Source organism: Plectropomus leopardus, chromosome 24 (genome assembly GCF_008729295.1).
Source record: "Plectropomus leopardus isolate mb chromosome 24, YSFRI_Pleo_2.0, whole genome shotgun sequence".
Classification (NCBI taxonomy): domain Eukaryota; kingdom Metazoa; phylum Chordata; class Actinopteri; order Perciformes; family Serranidae; genus Plectropomus; species Plectropomus leopardus.
In genome coordinates, this window is record NC_056486.1 from 8,237,068 (window position 1) to 8,255,164 (window position 18,097).

The window sequence follows — 18,097 nt, forward strand, 5'->3', positions numbered from 1 at the left end:
TGTCTCCCTCTCATACAGAGCCAGACTCAAATCTCCCAAGAACAGGCAGATCTGTCCCCACACATTCATCTTCATTGCCAGAATCTCACTCAGTCTCTCTGAGGACGGTTACAAAGACACCAGCTGCCTCTGCTGCCATCTTCTGCCCACAAATGTCACTACCTGATCATACAGAGCCACTGACTCAGAGCTGGGAGTTCAACTTTGAGTTTTAGGCTTGCGGTTTTTAAGAGTAAATTGTGTCTTTCTAGACTTTTCATCCTGAATTGGAACAACACACAAAATAATGTCACATTAAAGTAGTATTTCACGGAAAAACTGAGGGCCCTCACATAGAAGTAGGCTGTCTCTGCAGTAGAAAAACACAAATATTTTTGAACTTGGTGCCACATGACCTGAGAAAATTGAGAAAAAGGGCTATGGCATTCGCTTTTACTCAAGAGGTAGAAAACCTACATCTGCCAGGATGCACCTCACTGTACCAGAATAATAAACGCTCCCGCTGGTGTGAACTTGTCTGTTTGACACTTTGGCGGCCGGCTGCTAACAAACAATCTTTAATTACAGTTAAATAGTGAGCTGAGACATGTTACTGACAACATGTAAGCTGAGAAATATGCAACTCACTGAATAATATGCAGCTGACTAACAGAATCTTGGTTTTTATTTTGATCAGCGCTGCTGAGTTTTACCTTTTGACCTCAGTTTTTTCAGCGTTCGTTTTCACTGTGCAGGAAGCAGTATAGTGCCCACTTCCTGTTCACAAACTCTCACCATTACAGATTACAAGAGCATTACTTTTTTTTCAAAAACATTTTAGGGGAGAAATAGGCAGTGCAGTGACATAATCTTGATTTAGATTCTATCAGCACTGCCTAGTTTTACTGTTTGATCGGATTTTTTGGTCTGAGTTTGAGAGCCAGAGCGTGAGAGAGAGACAGCGAGAGAAGGGCGGGTCTGTCTGTGGTGGCGGCATTTGTAGCATTCAATATGAAAATGCAGAGGTATAGCCTGTAATTCACGCAACAGCTCAAGAGCCAGCAAATCACAAATAATGTTTCACCGAGGGGGGAGCAGAGACGAGCCACTGGTTAGATAGAGAGACGTTTACAACAGTGCATGGAAAAATACTATCCACATTGTTTTGATACAAAGGTGGTTGAAATTAGGCAAAGTATTCTTTTTTTACTGAAGCAAAAAAGCAAGTTAGACTGCTACTGTAGATAAATGCACTGTTCAATCATTTTCTTAAACGTTTGCTCATATGTTTTTGTTTTTTAATGATCTGCCCGTATAAAAAACACATAGCTGTATTGCCAATTTGAACTGGTTTTATGCTGTTTCCATTCTATTAGTCGACACATAGATTGGAAATGTTCATACTTGCTGAAAATATTCAGCATTTTGCATAAATATTTATATATTTACAAAATCCTTCATGCAAGATTCTGTATTCTCTTTTTGTTTTTTGTTTTTTTGTTTGTTTTTTTGAGTGTTTGGTACAACTTTTGGTTACATTATCATTCCTGTAAAGCCTGTTCCTATTATATCAAGCATTCTACCAACTTCAGAATTTAATTTCCCGAATGGCGTTCCTCAGTCAGGCTTGAAAAATTAGTAATGTTTCATTCTCATCATTTCACTGAGCTGGAATCAACACCGTACAGCTGTTCTCCTGTCAGCTTGCAACACATCATGTTGTTTGTTCGGGTCGGGGTTTGTTTCGTTGTTTATTTGTTCAATTGGTTAACTGTCTTTTTGGTTAGTTTGCTACTTTCGTTAGTTAGTTTCATTCATTTGTTTAGGTTTGTATTTTTTGTCCTTGATTGTTGACGGTGTGCACACAGGAGGGTGAAACAAAGTTTGATTTATAATGAAATATGTCTTTTTCTCTTCCCACACTATGTGCAAAATGGCTGTTTTGTAAATGCAAAGTGGAGGCTGATATAAACTGAAAGTAGGGAGCTCTAAGTGGTGTTGCACTAAATTGTCCCCAGACACCATGGCTCTACGGAGATCTGTAACTCCCCCAGTGCTGCTGACAGATAAGGCTAAGATTTAAAAAGCACTGTGGGACAACGTTTATCCTAGACTGTTAATTGATGGCTTTGTGTTTTTTAGCTGATAGTGCCACCAAAAGCAGGTATTTTAAGCTAAAATATCCTTTTCCTGTCCATAATGAGGTGGTTTTGATGCCTACACATGAACACATGTTGACCACAGCATTGTTGAAACGCATCCACAATATAATAAAGTACAGTTTTTACCATCAGCAAGATATAGGGTGCCTAAGCTCAGACTTAATCGCTATAAGAAGTCATTTGTGCCCACCCCCATCAGGCTCAACATGCACCTCAACACCTCCACACCCACACACACACACACACACACACACACACAGAAACCCCCCCACCTTTTTTTTCTTCTCCCCAATATATTTTAGTGCAATTATTTAACATATGCAAAACTTTAAAATGCAACACTGGCAAATGTGCAATTACTCCACAAGTGCAATATTTATTCTAGGATATTCAATAATTATGTTAATTGGTTTACTTGATGCATGTGTGTCGCGACTGAATGTGCATGTTTATGTATGGCTTTTATGTTGCACTGTAGCAGGAAAGAGTCCAAAGCTAATTTCCCTATAGAGACAAAAAAAAGTATATCTTATTATCTTATCTCATCTTACAAACATTACATATTCGTGGTTTGCAGAGACATACAATGCTGACATTTATTCAGGGTATGAGTTGAAGGAGAAGTGGGACCAAGTCAAATGTAGAGAAGTCAAGTCACATAAGAAAAGCGAAGAGAAGCAATGTCAAGAGATTTGTTTGGATAAGTTTTCTATCGCAGGCCCTCTGAGGTATCCTGGTATATCTGGGTATCCCCACTGTCTTGCATGTTACACAGGGGTCCTTAGGGTGTGGTTGTCCACAGTAACGCCTGAATTTACTTGCCTGCTCCAATCAGGATTAACGCACACAGATCTGTGCCTAGGCAAGGAATGATGGGTAATAGCAAAGTGGTTATGGACCTGCAGGGTGTGATAATAACATGGCTACACATGTAAGAACACATGCACGTAGATGCCTCTACACACACACACACACACACACACACACACACACACACACACACATTCCCAGTCCCCCGCACCCGATGAAAGGTTGTCAATGTTGATAAATTCTACAATTTTAAAACCAATCTACAAGTACACAGACCCTCCCACGGCATCACACCCTCACACACACTCACATCCATGCACACGCGCGGGCACACACACAGCCTGGAGAAGGGATAAATCAAGTGGGCCACATGTCATTGGCTGCATACTTTTGTGCTGCTGGAGGTGGCATATTACACCAAATTGCCAATCACACTAGAAAAATGCAACGCTAAGGAAACACTGTCTCTATCTATCCATCTATTGTGTATAAATTGCTTAGAAGGTAACAATTAGGGCAAAATTACAGCTACACTTCTGCAGCAAAAAAGCAATTTCATAGACGTTCATAATTATTTAAAATATATTTCCAGCGTATTTTGGGGAAATCAAATCTACGTTTTCTGTTGTGTTGCTAATGCATTGAGAAAATATTAAGACTCGTTGTGGAGTGAATGCTAGAAATCACAACAAGCAGACAGGTGCAGAGGAGAATGAAGTCATGCAACAGAAGGTAGTGACCTCCTGCACACAGTCAGCACTTCTCAGTGAATTTAATGCTGACAGAAACTTTTAAGGAGCCTGTTTCCTCTGTCAGTGTTTTAGCAGTGCGATAAGACATTTTTTGGGCCTTTTTTGGCCTGTATTGGATGGGACAGAGAGTAAGTGTGAAAGAGGGAGAGAGAGGGGACGACATGCAGCAAAGGGCTGAGGCTGAGGTCGAACCTGCGACCGCGTGCTCGATCCACTGAGCCATCGATGCCCCAAGGGTTAGATCCTTAATAAATAATACTTACAGACAAACATAAATTAACAAAGTTGTTCAGACAAGAACATTTAATGTTACAGAAAAACACTGAAGATTTTTGGGGCTTTAAATGTATTTTGAGAAATCCATTTCAGTGTTTTCGCTGCATTGTTGAGGGGCATTAACAATGTAAAAACACGATCTAAAGCTGAAACGATTAATTCATTAATCAAATAGTAGTTTTGCATTTCAAGGAATACTTCAGCTGAAAAATTACTATTTGCATATCAATTCTTTACCATTTATTACCTTAAATTTGTAAATAAAACTTTGTACTTTGCATGCCTTAATGGATAGAAAAAAGCAAGTGAGCATTTTTCATGAATTTAAACTGAAGCCACGTTTAACAACAGCAAAACTAAATCAAAACATCACTATATAAACTCTAACACAACTCATGCAGTATATTCTAAGTCTCCTTACTTCAGTTGCCCAGTATTTCCCAAACACATGCATTTTTGCTGAAACATTATGCTTTGTGTTTTGTTATCATTTGATCACTATACCACACTTTTGCACAATATTATCACAGATTGATATAAATGCATGTCGTATGCATCATATCTTTTTGGTGTAATATCTTCATCTCCACATGTCACACATGAAGAAAGCTGAGATTCAGCCCTTTCCAGTGAGACCATAACACCAAAATATGCATCACACTTTAACCAGAGGCCGTGAGAAGCACCACTCATGGGAATTAATACACAAATACTGTGTTTACTGTAGTCAATTTAAAGATAGTGTAAGATAGTGCACTTAAACTAATAATACACAAGTTGGTTCAGTGCGTGTGAAGTGACATCAGATTATAATAAACAGGGTCCCCAAATAAAACCGGCTTAGGGCCTCAAAAAGTCCACGGCCAGTTCTGTGCAATATCAACAAAAGTAAAAAAAAAAAAATGTTTATCAGTTGGTGATTCAGATTTGCTTCTCTCTCAGCCCAAGCTACATGCTTCAACTGAAATTCATGATAATCGGGCTAGTTTTTACAAAGAACCGAACCAAACACATAATTGCCTTGGCAGAGGTAAAAAATTATCAGCAAGCACAAATCCCAAATATTCAAAAGTTTGTTAGTGGGGCAACTACAATCATACAGTAAGCAAAAACTTGGGTGGTCAAATATGTCACATAAAAATAGTCAGAAAGCCCCCAAATGATAAAGATGTCTCAGTTTCCCTGAGAAAAAATGCAGAAAAGGGAGCAAAATGTAAGCAAACAGAGGAAGAGGAAAATGTAAATAGACTGGAAGATGGAAAGAGGGTGTGGAAAAGTCGAAAGCAATGAAGGAGGAAAATGGGAGGTTGGAAAGAGGGAGTGCGAGATGGAAAGAAAGATAGAGAGACGGCGGGAGCATGGCAACCTCCCAAGCTATGCTATCTGACACCGAACAACAGCCGACCGTCAGGCCAGCTGACCGCTATTTCCAGCGTGAGATGACCCACCAGCTGTACTGTGGGGGAGTGGGCGAGAGACGTACGGAGACGAGAGAAAGTGAGAGAGAGAGTATGGGTGTTATTTATTCATTGAAGCGTTATCTAAGCAGGTAGGTCACTCAAGGAAAAAAGTTATTTACACAGACAGACAGCCGGGAGGAAATTTACCTCCTGAGAAAGCAGAGGGGGGAGATTACCTGTCCCAGTCCCCATTTATATCAAAAAACTTGACCTTACTGTCCATCTGTCTGTCTCAGTTAGTCTGTTAGACTCTGTCTCACCGCCCAGTGGACCATTCCAGGTCATCCACTATTTACAAGAGCTATAACTGGAAATCAAACCTCGGCGGCCTCCGACTCATCCCAGTATGCTGCGAGACGTTCAGTGTCATGGTCACACACCACACAAACAACACTTTCATCCAGATCTTTTTTAGCCCTGGGATGGGCTTGTAGGCAAGTTAGCCCGGAAACAACTTAGTCCAGATTTAGTTTGATACAGTATGTGATTGAACTGTTGAGCTTAAATACAGCAAGGTGAGGCCTGGGCTAAACTAACATGATAGTCAGGGGTTAAAAGGGCTAAAGTTTCATGGGCAAATTATTGCACATTGAATTAGAGAATGCATCTTTGCATACTCTAAACATACAATATAAAAAAAATGTGATATAAAAAATGATTGCCATAAATAACTGTGAAAGATTAATGGCGATATCTAGCAGATAAAACTTTTTTCCTATTTGCCTGAATTTTACAATTGATATCTTAAAAGGCCATTTTCTCAGAATGAGATTTTTTCCTCACACTCTGAGCCAGATATCTCCACTTCAGTAGCACTTACACACAGCAATCTTTCCAATTTCATCCTTACATTTTACAGAGGGGCTTGTTCATGTATCATTCATCACCTGATTTTTCAACATTTTGTTGCTAAAACCTTGGCAAAAATGGATTTTTTAAGGGCTGTCGACAGTATTTTTCTAAATTATGGAGTGATGAGAAGATTCCCTTTGTAGAAACTTTTGACTATAATATGTAAAAAAAAAAAATGAAGTAAGAATATTGAACCTGGCTTTATACAATGTTCAGATTTTTCTCCTGGAAATGGATGCTATATATTGCATATTTTATTAGATAATGCAGCGTTAGCATAATTACACTTACACAACAGATAGTTCTGACCAAGCAATGTGATTGGTGGAGAGGCATTCAGTCACAGACAGACATCTCGACCTCCGCTGCTTTAATTTTGACCATTCTTTTTTAATCTGTCTCTCTCTGATATAGCTCTTGATTTTCTGCCAACTCTATGAAAGTGTAGCGTCAAAAATATGAAAAACGTCATAGTATAGTATATTGTTAAATTTTTATGAAAACGTCATAGCATAGAATGATATTAAAAATATGATAAAAATGTCACTCTGTAGTATGTCATTAAAAATATGATTAAAAAGTCACAGAATATATGTCATATATATCATATTATGATATATAATATCATAATATCATGAAAACTTAATCATTTAGTATGTCGTCAAAAACATCATGAAAATGTCATAAAATTCATAAACTGAAGTAAAAATATGATAAAAACATCATAGTATAGTATGTCGTTAAGAACCCCTGTACACACACACCTAAGTATAGATTTGTTGGTTCGATATCAGAAATGTAAAAACTTTACTTGCTTGAGTTCCTCAAACTTTACTTGCCATTTGAATTTTAATCAGTCTGTATTTTAATTTTAATCAGAGGGTAATTAACACGTCTTCGAAATCCCTCAGATCTACTGCGCAAACAGCACCACAGAACCGTATATAGCATAGATGATGCAATGCAGCTCTTTGTCTTAATTCCTCATAATTGACATCTGGTGCATCTTTTACAGCAAGCACTCTTCACTTCGACAAGCAGCAACTCAAGAAAAACCTTCTCGACAAGGTCATGGGCATCAGCTGTTTTTAGATCTGATAATGCTATGTGTCAACATCCTCTTTGCAAAAGGGAGAAATAGTGCTCATAGGAAATAGATCACATTTTCACAAGCACTGACAACAAATACAACAGATGTTTGGAAGAGTCTAAGCCACAGTCACACTGCATACAGCAAAGTTACACACGTACCTGCACTTAGTGTCTTTAACAGTCTCCAAAACTACATTAAAAATATGTCAAATCAGGATCAAACTATGTCTCAGTCTCACACCTCATCATGACATCAGTCACATACAGATCACGTAATGTTCCATCACAACTGCACCCATCAAAAGCCTACATGGAGCCAAAAACAGACCATTTCAGATAAACACATAAACTAAATAATTCTTCATTTTAAAGCTTTATGTGCCCCTGGGGTGATGTGTTAACCCTTTAAAACCTGAACAATGGCAACAAGCAACTTATCAAGAAATGGCCCAGAAATTAGAGACAGAAAAAAAACAACAGAATTACCTGAAAATAAGCAAAAGACATTAACAAGAAATTGGTAATGGTTTCAAGAAATTTACCTGAAAATAAGTTTAAAAAAAATAAGAAGAAGAAAAAAAAAAGAAAAAAATGACCTTGGGAAAGTGCAAAAATAATCAAATTACTACTTAAAAAATTATAAATATCATGTTTTTGGACATTTTTCTCTAGTTTTTTTTATTATATAATATCTAATAATATTTTCAGATCATACTTGTCACATTTTATTAATTTTTAGCATTTTGGACAACATTTCTTGCCAAGTTGCTCTTAATATTTTTCCCCATGTTTTTGAAAGAAATCCCAACTATTTTTTATAGGTTTAAACGCTTGTGAAAGGCGTCTGAATGCAGCACAAGAAAACTAATATCGATCCAGGTGTTAAAGGGTTAATGGAAAAGTTTCTGATTATGTTTGACGTGTTGTCAGTGGCACTGAGCATCCTCAGCACGGACTTTAATATAATATACATAAGCATATGGTCTCTCTTGCGTGCGCGGACCAACACACACACACACACACACACACACACACACACACACACACACAAATAGGGAAGCTTTGATCTCCTACCGGATCGACACTTGATGATCTCCCCAAACTCGTCCTCCACCGGCTCGTCGCAGTAGTCCTCGGGGCGCACACCCTCCGCCATCGATAACAGGGCACTGGGTGTAAACAAAAATAAGTGTGGGGTGACTAAACAGACAGGTTAGATCCTCCACGAGGGGAGAGGAGACCCAAAGTATCAATCCAAAACACGGTAGAGCGCACGGTGTGGACACAAGAACCGAACTCCGGTGAAGAAGGGGAGGACGAAGGCAGGAGGAGGACCGGCCGGACTGTCAGACAGGGGCAGGCGGAGCGGAGCAGGTGGGCAGGGGGGGGGGGGGGGGTGTCGGAGCATTCCCACCTCTAAATAGTAGGATGCGAGGAGGTGGTCTCCGCGGGCCACAGTCCCGTTTGGCGGACGCCATGCGTAAAACCTGACACCAGGCGGACGCATCAGTGAACGCGTATTTCCGCACTGGAGCGATGAGGTAGTAGAAAAATATTAAGGGGAGTCAAACATGGAACCAACTTTGACCTCCGATGGGTGGAGGTGGTGGTCACGTGACAGGCCAAAACCAATATGAATACATTTATAGTCAAGCAATTCCCCCATAACCCAAAATTGGTTTAGTAGGTCAGTTTCATTCTCGTGGATTTGGGGCACAGAGATTAATAAAATCTGAGCTACAACTTGAGGAATAAGTTAAAATCAGATTTACTGTGTTGCAGACAAGCTGTTTGCGGTTCCTCTCCGATGGGGAAGCGCATTGCTAGATGACAGCGCCCTTACACATTTACTAAAATTGAATCTGCTGAGAAACTGATACACCCACTTTGGACTGCCTGGCTATTCAGAAGTAGGACTTGGTTACTGTAACGGCTCCATTACGCACGGCGCGGTACGCATTTATGAGCCTGAGAGTTGCTATTATTAGATGAGATGGTGTGATGGATCCAGACTACCAGCTACTCACAAGCCTGCGGGGGGTGCTGTAAGTGAATGAGGTGGTCCAAAAACAGAAACCTCGGCACTGACTGGCATCCCAAGCAGCCGCCGGCTGGACGGTGTGTACTGTACTGCTGTCTGGACGGGGAGGTGTGTGTGAGTGTGTGTGGGTGGGCTGCTGGAGAGGAGGGTGGAGGTAACTTATGTCTTTCAGCTGCTCCACTTGGTGACGCGGAGATGAAGTAAACTCGTTAAGTTTGTTGACACTGGCTTTACTTTCTCATTTGTGATTTTCACTGGCCTCTGTTGCACCTGTGACCACACCAACAGTTTTTTTCCTTTGATTTTTTTTATTTTCCACAACAGGAAAGACAATGACAGCAACAATCCACAGGACATACAGAAACAACAGAAACAGCTGTTGTATGTTTGTTACAGCAGTCCTGTTTCCAAGTTTCCAGTTCATGAGTATTGTCCTCTTTACAGACAAAAAAAAGCTAAAGCAATAATGCGTTGTTTGACTTGACTATGAACTGCTCATCATATTTCCAAGTATACATACAGCAGGGCCTTAAGTTACGTGAACATTTATTCATATCTGTAAAACATCAATGACATGAGTCCATCATTTTTCTACCTTTGGACAAAACCAAAGTAAGTGCCACATCCAACAGTGAGGTCACAGTGTCCCTCAGCAGGGTGGAGGACAGAAACAAAAATCATATTCAGAGGTGTAGGTATTATCTAACTATGTAGCCTCCTGAGACCAAGCAATTTATGTTGTCCTTTCTGGGAGATAAATGATCAAAGTTACAGAGAAAGTTTCTGCTCTGTGAGTCTTAACAATATTATATTAAGATTTTTGACGTGTACAGTATTTTTAACACATGTCCTTTATGGGGGAGACTGACTTGCTTCTTCTCATTTTCAACCATTTTCCAAACTTCAGGGAAGAGGAAAAACTTTAGAGGCCGTGAGCAGAGCAGAGTTTTAATGCTTGGAGGGCAGATCAGCTGAAGAGGAGCCTGAGGGAAACATTATTGACATCCAGCACCTGTAAACTAGGATTCTTAAATTTTAGCTATTGGACACATTCAAGGAAGTGTAAACTTATTTTTCACTTTCACAAATGCATAAGCACACACAACAGCATGCACAATAACTTTAATGTTACATTTCATAAAGGTGAATTTAATCGTATAATGTAATTTACTGTTATTAAATGTAAATTTAATTTGGAAGAAACTGACCTGATGTCCACTATAAGGGGCACATTATAAAACATTAATAAATAACATTTTAGTGATAAAAAATCTTTGTAATTTGTATCTTACACCTTAATTACTTAAATTATGTATAAAAAATCTAAATAATAAAACCTTTGTTTTTCCACTGGGTCTCAGAAGGATAGATTATACTTTTCCTCTGAACTTATTAAACCCAAATATACAGGAAAGCGGTAGCTTCGTTCTACCCTTTGGTACAATCTCAGCATGCATATTTGAAGTTGACAGAATAAATGGAAATTACCATTACCACTGAAATTAACTTCATAAGTAAATATTTTATATGTTCTGGGTGCGAAGCAGGAACATGTACATTTTCCATTTGTTCAATATGAGAAATTCCAATAAACGTATTCAAATTTTGTAAGGGTTATCCTGGCTAAAAGTATAATATATATTTATACAGTGCGCATTCGTGGTTTTCTGCGCTTATTTTATTAACGTTAATATGCTGTAATTATTGGTATGTGTGTATACAATATTGCAATGATACATATGCAGTTTGCTGGCAGCCTCCCTGAAGGACTGATGTTTAATGCATTTTTAGCCTATTGTTTGTTTTTTAATGCAGAAATGTTGTTGTTTTGACCACTCATTTTGTGTCTCGGCGTACTTCTGTAATCTCCTGAGGATGTTTTTCATGTTTTTGTATTATGCAAAGCTCTTCCAAGATAATCCATAGCCCATCAACAACACTGAAAAGACCATGTTTCCAGTATGTACTGGAGTAAATGGTTAGTGCTACCCATCACTGCAGCAGGGTGGAGATCAATAAAAATAGATTTTCGAGGGTGTTAATAAGTAACTTTTAAAGTATTTTTTTCTGTTCTTCTGAAACTATTAAACCACAATGCATACATAAATAAATAGCCCTCTTCCTCCTCCTCCTTTGCCTCAAACTGAACTTGCACAGTGTATTTAGTGAAACTGACAGAATAAATTGAAATGAGCGTTATGCAGTGGTATATAATATGTAAATATTTCAGATTTTAAAGCTTATGTGATTATGTGATGGGGCCTATACATGAACAAACATATTTTCCATGTTTCCAATACCAGAAATACATAGTAATATATAGACACATTCAGATAATCCTGGCTAAAAATGCTACACTACAAACAGGAGCATTTATGCTACTCATTGCTTATTTTACTCACTGATAACACCCTGCAACAGTGGTACGTATGTGGTTTGCGGTGCTGGTAGCATCCCTATAGGATTGCAATTCTATGCATTTTTAAACTTTTAACAGAGAAAAGGTTTTGGTTGCAAAGTTGTACCACTCATTTTGTATATCAGTGTACATCCTGGGAATATTTTTCATGTTTTTGTTTCATATGAAGCTTACCCACACTGTAACAAAATGCTGTCAAATAAATCAACTTCTCACAGATGTGTACAGCTTTTGGGAAAATACAGTAAAACACTGTACATTTTGATGTATTTTGGAGCCAGTATTACACTGTCAACCTCAAATCCTACAGCAGAATAGGCCTTCTGTAATAATATAATGTTAATATACTTCTGAAGTACTTTAAACCCTCGGCGTAGTCGCCGGCGACTAAAGTGCGCTCCTCTCTCTGGAAAGTGTCCTAACTCTGCGGCCGCAGGTCGGATCGTCTTACTTTCTTCGGCGGTGTTTGGCTCCCGGCTGCGCCTTTCACGGGGATTTCTCCGACGCGTCGTAGCTCCTTCAGCAGCCTCTCTGCTCAGCCCTGGAAACCGGGTGTTTTTACGGCACGTTGCTCGTTAAATCCGTGATGATAAATCCGATATTGGGTGTCTTTAGTCCATATTTTTTATCATATTTCGGTGATAAGAGTATATTCACGTCGATGCGAGACGCCATATTGGTTTCCCATAGTTCCTTTGGAGAGGTCGGAGGTTTGTTTTGGTCTTTTCGTCCAATCGGAAGATCGTCCGACTCTTTGTTTCCGCTTTTATGCCACGTCATCTGGAGCAAACTGCACTGTGTGTTTGGCAGCGCCTCCTGCATCAGAATAAACGCCTATAATAAAAATAATAATAATAACAATAATGAGACCAGGGTAAATCAGGAGACAGCAGGGCCTCATATGGATGTAAACTCTGTGTTGACTGCAGGCAGAGCAGGCAGGAGGATCGGGGCCCTCTCTGTGTGTCAGGAGCGTGATGTGGCCCTCTGCAGCAGCACTGCAAATGTGTCCATTTTTTTTTAACTCTAATAGTTTTAAATATTATTTTTTCACTTTCTTATTCCCAACACTTGGGAGAAACGTTTTCTACAGCAAAAAAGCTTGTGCATAATACTTTTGGGTGATTTATCAATAAAGATCTGTACAATTCAATTTCCATCTTGTTTTTTCTTTTGTCTTTATGGTCTCATAACTATTTGTACATTCAAGTGACATCACTGCAGCCTAAATATTTTGATAGCCCAGGCTGTTCTGAAAAAAAACGATGTTTATATCTTCATTGTGCATTGAGAGACTGAGATTTAAGTCCAGGCGAACCAAACACTAGGTAAAAACGGCTTAAGGCTCAAGGGGTTAAAGTAGTTACACTGTACAATTACAGTAAACGACTGGCAACTACACTTTTCGGAAGTAACGCAAAAATGATGTCAGGATGCTGGCAACCACAGCTGCTAATTTTAAGGGGAAATTTGTTACAGTGGCATTGCATTGAAAAGATCATATTTCATGCAGCATATAAGACCAAAAGCCCCAGTTTTCCCCTCAAAACTCTCTTTCAGATTAGTCTCGCTGTACCACTGAATACAATATGTCCTCGATAGTTATGAAGGACATTTACATACCTTTGACATGACTCTGAACACCTGTCAGGCGCACTCTGGTCCAGCTCTGTGCCTCTCTCCCTGTTTGTCTCCCTGAAATTACGAATAAAAGACTTAAAGTTACTGTAGAAAGACAGGTTCTGAAAGGGTCTCTTCAAATTTCAAATAAACAAAGTCTTAACTTTCAAAAAACTAGATTCAGGTTACCTGAGTTCTAACCGGCTTAAATGGCGCTTCGAAATATTGTTTCAAATGTTTAAACTGGTCAATATGGACATTTTGTTCAAAAATTCTCCATAATTCACGAGTTCAGTTTCATTAAGGGAAACTATCAGCACCTGTCAGGAGAGACGGAAACAGCGCGAACTTCCTACCTTTGAGGCGGTCATAAAGTCCGAATATGTATCCATTCCTCGATATTTTTGGATTATTTTACTCCGTACTGTCCACCAAAAATTAAAGTTTTTCATGAAAAAAGATTAATTCAAGTTATGAATATGGAGTGGAGTCCGCTTCCAGAGCTGACGCAGGTCTTGTCTCGCCCACTTGTGGTTTGGGTATGCTTGTTTAAGTCACCTCGTTGGCTACAAAATAACTTACCGGCAGCGTTTCTTTGTGAGTGTGTTTTTACGCCGGGACAAGCCGTAAATCACAGCACGCGCTTCCAGTTTAAAAAGCCAAACGGCTCTGTTTTGTGAATTTACAGCCAAAGTACAAGTTAAAAGTTTTTTTCCCCTCAAAATCCTGAGTCCTAAAAGTTATTACGTAATGTGACGTATTTTGGTTAAAGTATCGAGTACAAAAACAATATTGATATCAATAGAAAGCAAAGAAATCACATGCACGCCCCCCACACAATGTAAAACGTGTGCATCCACCCCCAATAAAAAATAAAAATAGCAGAGGACTTTTATTTTGACTAAAATAAAGACATTTACAACCTAAATTAATGCATAAAAGGCTAAGCTTGGTGATTAAAAAATCACCAGGGTGAGTTAAGTGTTTGACTCTTGAAACAAGAAAATTGCTTACTGATCATCCAGCAACATTCTTCTTTTTTTCCAGTCAAATGTGCACACGTCTAATTATTCCATAGTCAAAACTTTCAAAACTGGTGTGATTTCTTTCAAAAACATGGGAAATAAGGTATTAAGCAACTTAGCAAGATTTTTTTGAAATTAGCAAGAAATTAGTAGATTTAGAAATTATGTTTACAAAGCCAAGGGGGGAAAAAATCATATTTATAATGATCATAATTCCATATTTAAAATTATGTTACAGAATTATTATATTTTTAAAAGCAATTTTCAGTTTTGATGGCCTTGTTATTATTTTTTTTAAATTTTATTTCATTTTTTAAAAAACTTATCTTTTTTTCTTTTTTTTTAAAAAAAGTGCCCATATGCTGCCTTTTTTAATATTCATAATTTTGTGATCAAACACACTACATACTGAAAGCCTCACGAGAGTCAGTATGTAGTGTCGATGTGTGTAGTCATGTCAGAATGAGGACAGCAGGGGGCACTATAAGCACAGGTGAGGCAGTACAGTGTTAATGTCTACAGTAAACTAGGCCAGTGAGTCTTGGAAAGATGCTTTTTGAAGATGTCTCCCTCAGGGCTGAGTAAACAACAAAGGAGCTGTAGTTGATGTAGAAAACTAAATGGAGCAAGAGGTAGAAATGATCCAGTGTAGTATTATATTATATGTTATCGACAGATCACTCGGACAGACCCCCAATTGTGAGTTTGTTGGTAACTGACAGATGTTGAGTGTGGCAGACGTGAAGTGTACTCACTGTTCTGGTGAGATTAAATAAAGGCAAAGAAGGTGTGCCTCTCCTCAACCAACCTCTGACTCTCCTGCAGGTTTTTGGCAGCAGTCGGGGTGGCAGAGAAATCATTTCACGGCTGGAGTTTCCACTTACATCAGCTGTGCTATAAAAGTAGATCTTACTCGACTCAGTAATTGTGCTGTATCTACTTTTTCATGGGAATCTGCGAATATGCAATAAGGGCAGGTGTCTCTGTTTCTACATTTAAGAGGCAAATAGGTGATTTTTAACACAGTAAGCAGTCACTGCTATTTCAAAATCTCATTTGTAGGTGACACTAGCAGTATATTAAGACCAACTATGACATTACACACTCCTGCTCCAGGGAACTGCTGCACTAACACCAACTGTTTTGCAACTTTGCAAGATGTTTTTTCTTGCAGTTGTTGATGAGCTCCCTGCAGCGAAGTGTGTCTGTCACAGCAGCAATCAGAAGCCACTTCACTTCCAACAACACCTCTTTCACACCACTTTTTCACTGACAAGTTGTTGACAGAAACACAAAATCTATGCCTTTGTGAGCTAAATGTTAAAATTGTATATTTTTTTAACTGTTTCTACAGTCGAGTGTTTGCTCCGACTGAGAGCCTTTTCCTTATGTTGGTAATTGGCACTTGAGCTCCTTTAATTGGCAGGAGGAGTGTTCGTTAAGAGGTGGCCATGAGAGCAAACTAGTGAGAGAAAAAAAATGGCAGTAGAAATAATTGCTAATATGTTCATTTAGCTAATTAGGGAAAAGTAGTCCTGTTCCAGGAGGAGTCTGGGCACCTCTGAATTAACCTTTGATGTACTGATATCAGGAATGAAGCTTTTATTTAGTTATTTAAGACTATTCATAGCAAGAGCTACCACTGGGGAAACTGAAACTACTCAATTATTTAAGTTATTTTTATTCAGAAAGTTTCATTAAGATGAAAGACCTAAGAACAAATGACAAACACTGATAAATATCACTAAAGATTTCTCTAAGTGGAACTTTAAAGTCCCTCGGAGGAAAGAGTGCCTCTGATTTAAGGCTGTTTCACAGTCTTTCCAGTATAAAGGTGCATGTTACTGGTAATCAGTGTGACTCAGTTCAGAGTTGGAAGTTAACTTAACCTGTGATCTCATGTCACAGTAGTTTACATCATTTGAATTCAACTAAAGATGTTTGTGAGAAACTTAACACCCCTTGAAAGTTTAGTATTTGCTGCCCTCTAGTGGCTTGAAGTCTTACCTTGATGCAGTGATGGTCAGGTGAACACCAGGGCGTTTCAGGACGCTACACGACATTTCCAACCACCTGTTTTCATGCACACTGTCAATTGTGTTAAAACACTGGTGCCGAAACTCTGGAAATTTGGAGAGAAGGAGTGAATTTTTTTCAGTCAGAATATTTTTAAAAGAGAAAATATACATGTGGCTGGAAACCTGACTGACTGTGATACTCAGTGTTCAGTTATTCTTTAAATATCTGTGGTAAATAATATTTTAGAGTTGTGGTAGCAGCACATACATACATAATGTGTTTATAATCTAGTTTAAGTATATTGGATTGTGTAGTGACATTTCTGTTATAAAAGGAGGAACAGTTCTGTTCTGTAATAACAATTTTTAGGTTTTGGATAATGTGTTCAACATGAGTTTTGTAGAATAATGCCACAAAATGTAAATACAAACTTAAAGGGTAAGTTTGTATTTACATTTATATTTTAACCTGGACCCTGGCCAACTTTTTTTGAAATTCATCCAGGCTCAGATTGATATAGGAGTCTGACAATTTATGGAAATGTTCTCGACATAGACAGTTCTTTTTGTCAAAGACTAAGATCCCTTTTTAAAAAAAAAACAAAACAAAAAAAAACACTAAAAAAGATTTTCACCAAACCTACCAGACTCCATTTAAATAAACACCAATTTTATCATCATAAAACACACCTCATTCAAATAGGAAAGATGCAAAGTAAAACCCACAAAACTGTCCTGGTTCACATTTCCACTGTTCCAACAATCAGATCTCTGCTTTGACTGAAGTAAACCATTAATTCACTCAGTTACATGTGAAAATATGCTGGCTTTATACATGCTAAAATACTTTTTATGTGGATGGAGTCTGGTTTTGCAATAATGATGATAAACTTTATTTCTCTAACTCTTTTCTAAACTAGAGTTACAAAGTGCTTCACAGTACAAAACCATACACCATAAGAAAAAACGTAAAATAGCAATAGCAGCAATAGTGTTTTCAGCCTGTTTCTGAGCCTGTCGGAGGCAAAAACAAACACTTTGACATACATTTACGGTGCATATTTGCCCCAAGAGATAACACTGCCCCTTCGTTTGGCTGCTGCTGTCTGCAGTGCTCTCTCTCAAAACTAGATCAGTTTCTAAAAACTGTTGTTCCCATTTTACACAAAACATCGGAAAATAGGATCCAGATTGGAAAATACCACCTTACCCTTTAAGAAGTATTAAGCTCTACTGCATTAATTGGATTTCCAGTTGCGACGAAGAGCATACATACAGCAATTACACCTCAAAATGAATGAATTACATTACCATATTAATAAGAATACACCCTATCTTAAAATAAACACCCCAACCAGAATCTTGACCTAGATATATTTTTTAAAGTCTTAGTTAGTCCCCTGGGTGCACCTGATTAATTCTACTATAGTGGTAGCTTTCCTCTCTCAGGACGCTCCTGCACTGACAAGGTAAACTCACCTGGAGACGACAGAGCATTACTGTCGTCTGTGTTGGACCAAATTTAGTGAACAGCATCTCTGCTTCTGTAAGATAATACTGAGAGTGAAATAAGTGTGACAGTAGTCATTTC

The 18,097-nt window shown here is 38.5% G+C and overlaps 1 protein-coding gene and 1 long non-coding RNA gene across 6 annotated transcripts in view; both read right to left on the reverse strand.

Annotated features, from left to right (window-relative positions):
- dmd (dystrophin) overlaps positions 1-8,744 on the reverse strand; it is a 317,286-nt gene extending 308,542 nt beyond the window's left edge. For all 5 annotated transcript variants that reach the window (XM_042513263.1, XM_042513262.1, XM_042513261.1 and 2 more), the window contains exon 1: positions 8,458-8,744. In XM_042513263.1, the coding sequence (XP_042369197.1) occupies positions 8,458-8,539 (82 nt within the window). In that variant the 5' untranslated portion in view covers positions 8,540-8,744. The remainder of the gene's footprint in view (positions 1-8,457) is intronic.
- Positions 8,745-12,243: 3,499 nt separating this feature from the next.
- On the reverse strand, positions 12,244-13,928 carry LOC121962648. Its single transcript, XR_006107150.1, has 3 exons — positions 13,820-13,928; positions 13,467-13,538; positions 12,244-12,677 (listed from the first exon to the last, which is right to left on the reverse strand). It is a non-coding gene; the product is annotated as an uncharacterized LOC121962648 (long non-coding RNA).
- Positions 13,929-18,097: the final 4,169 nt, after the last annotated feature.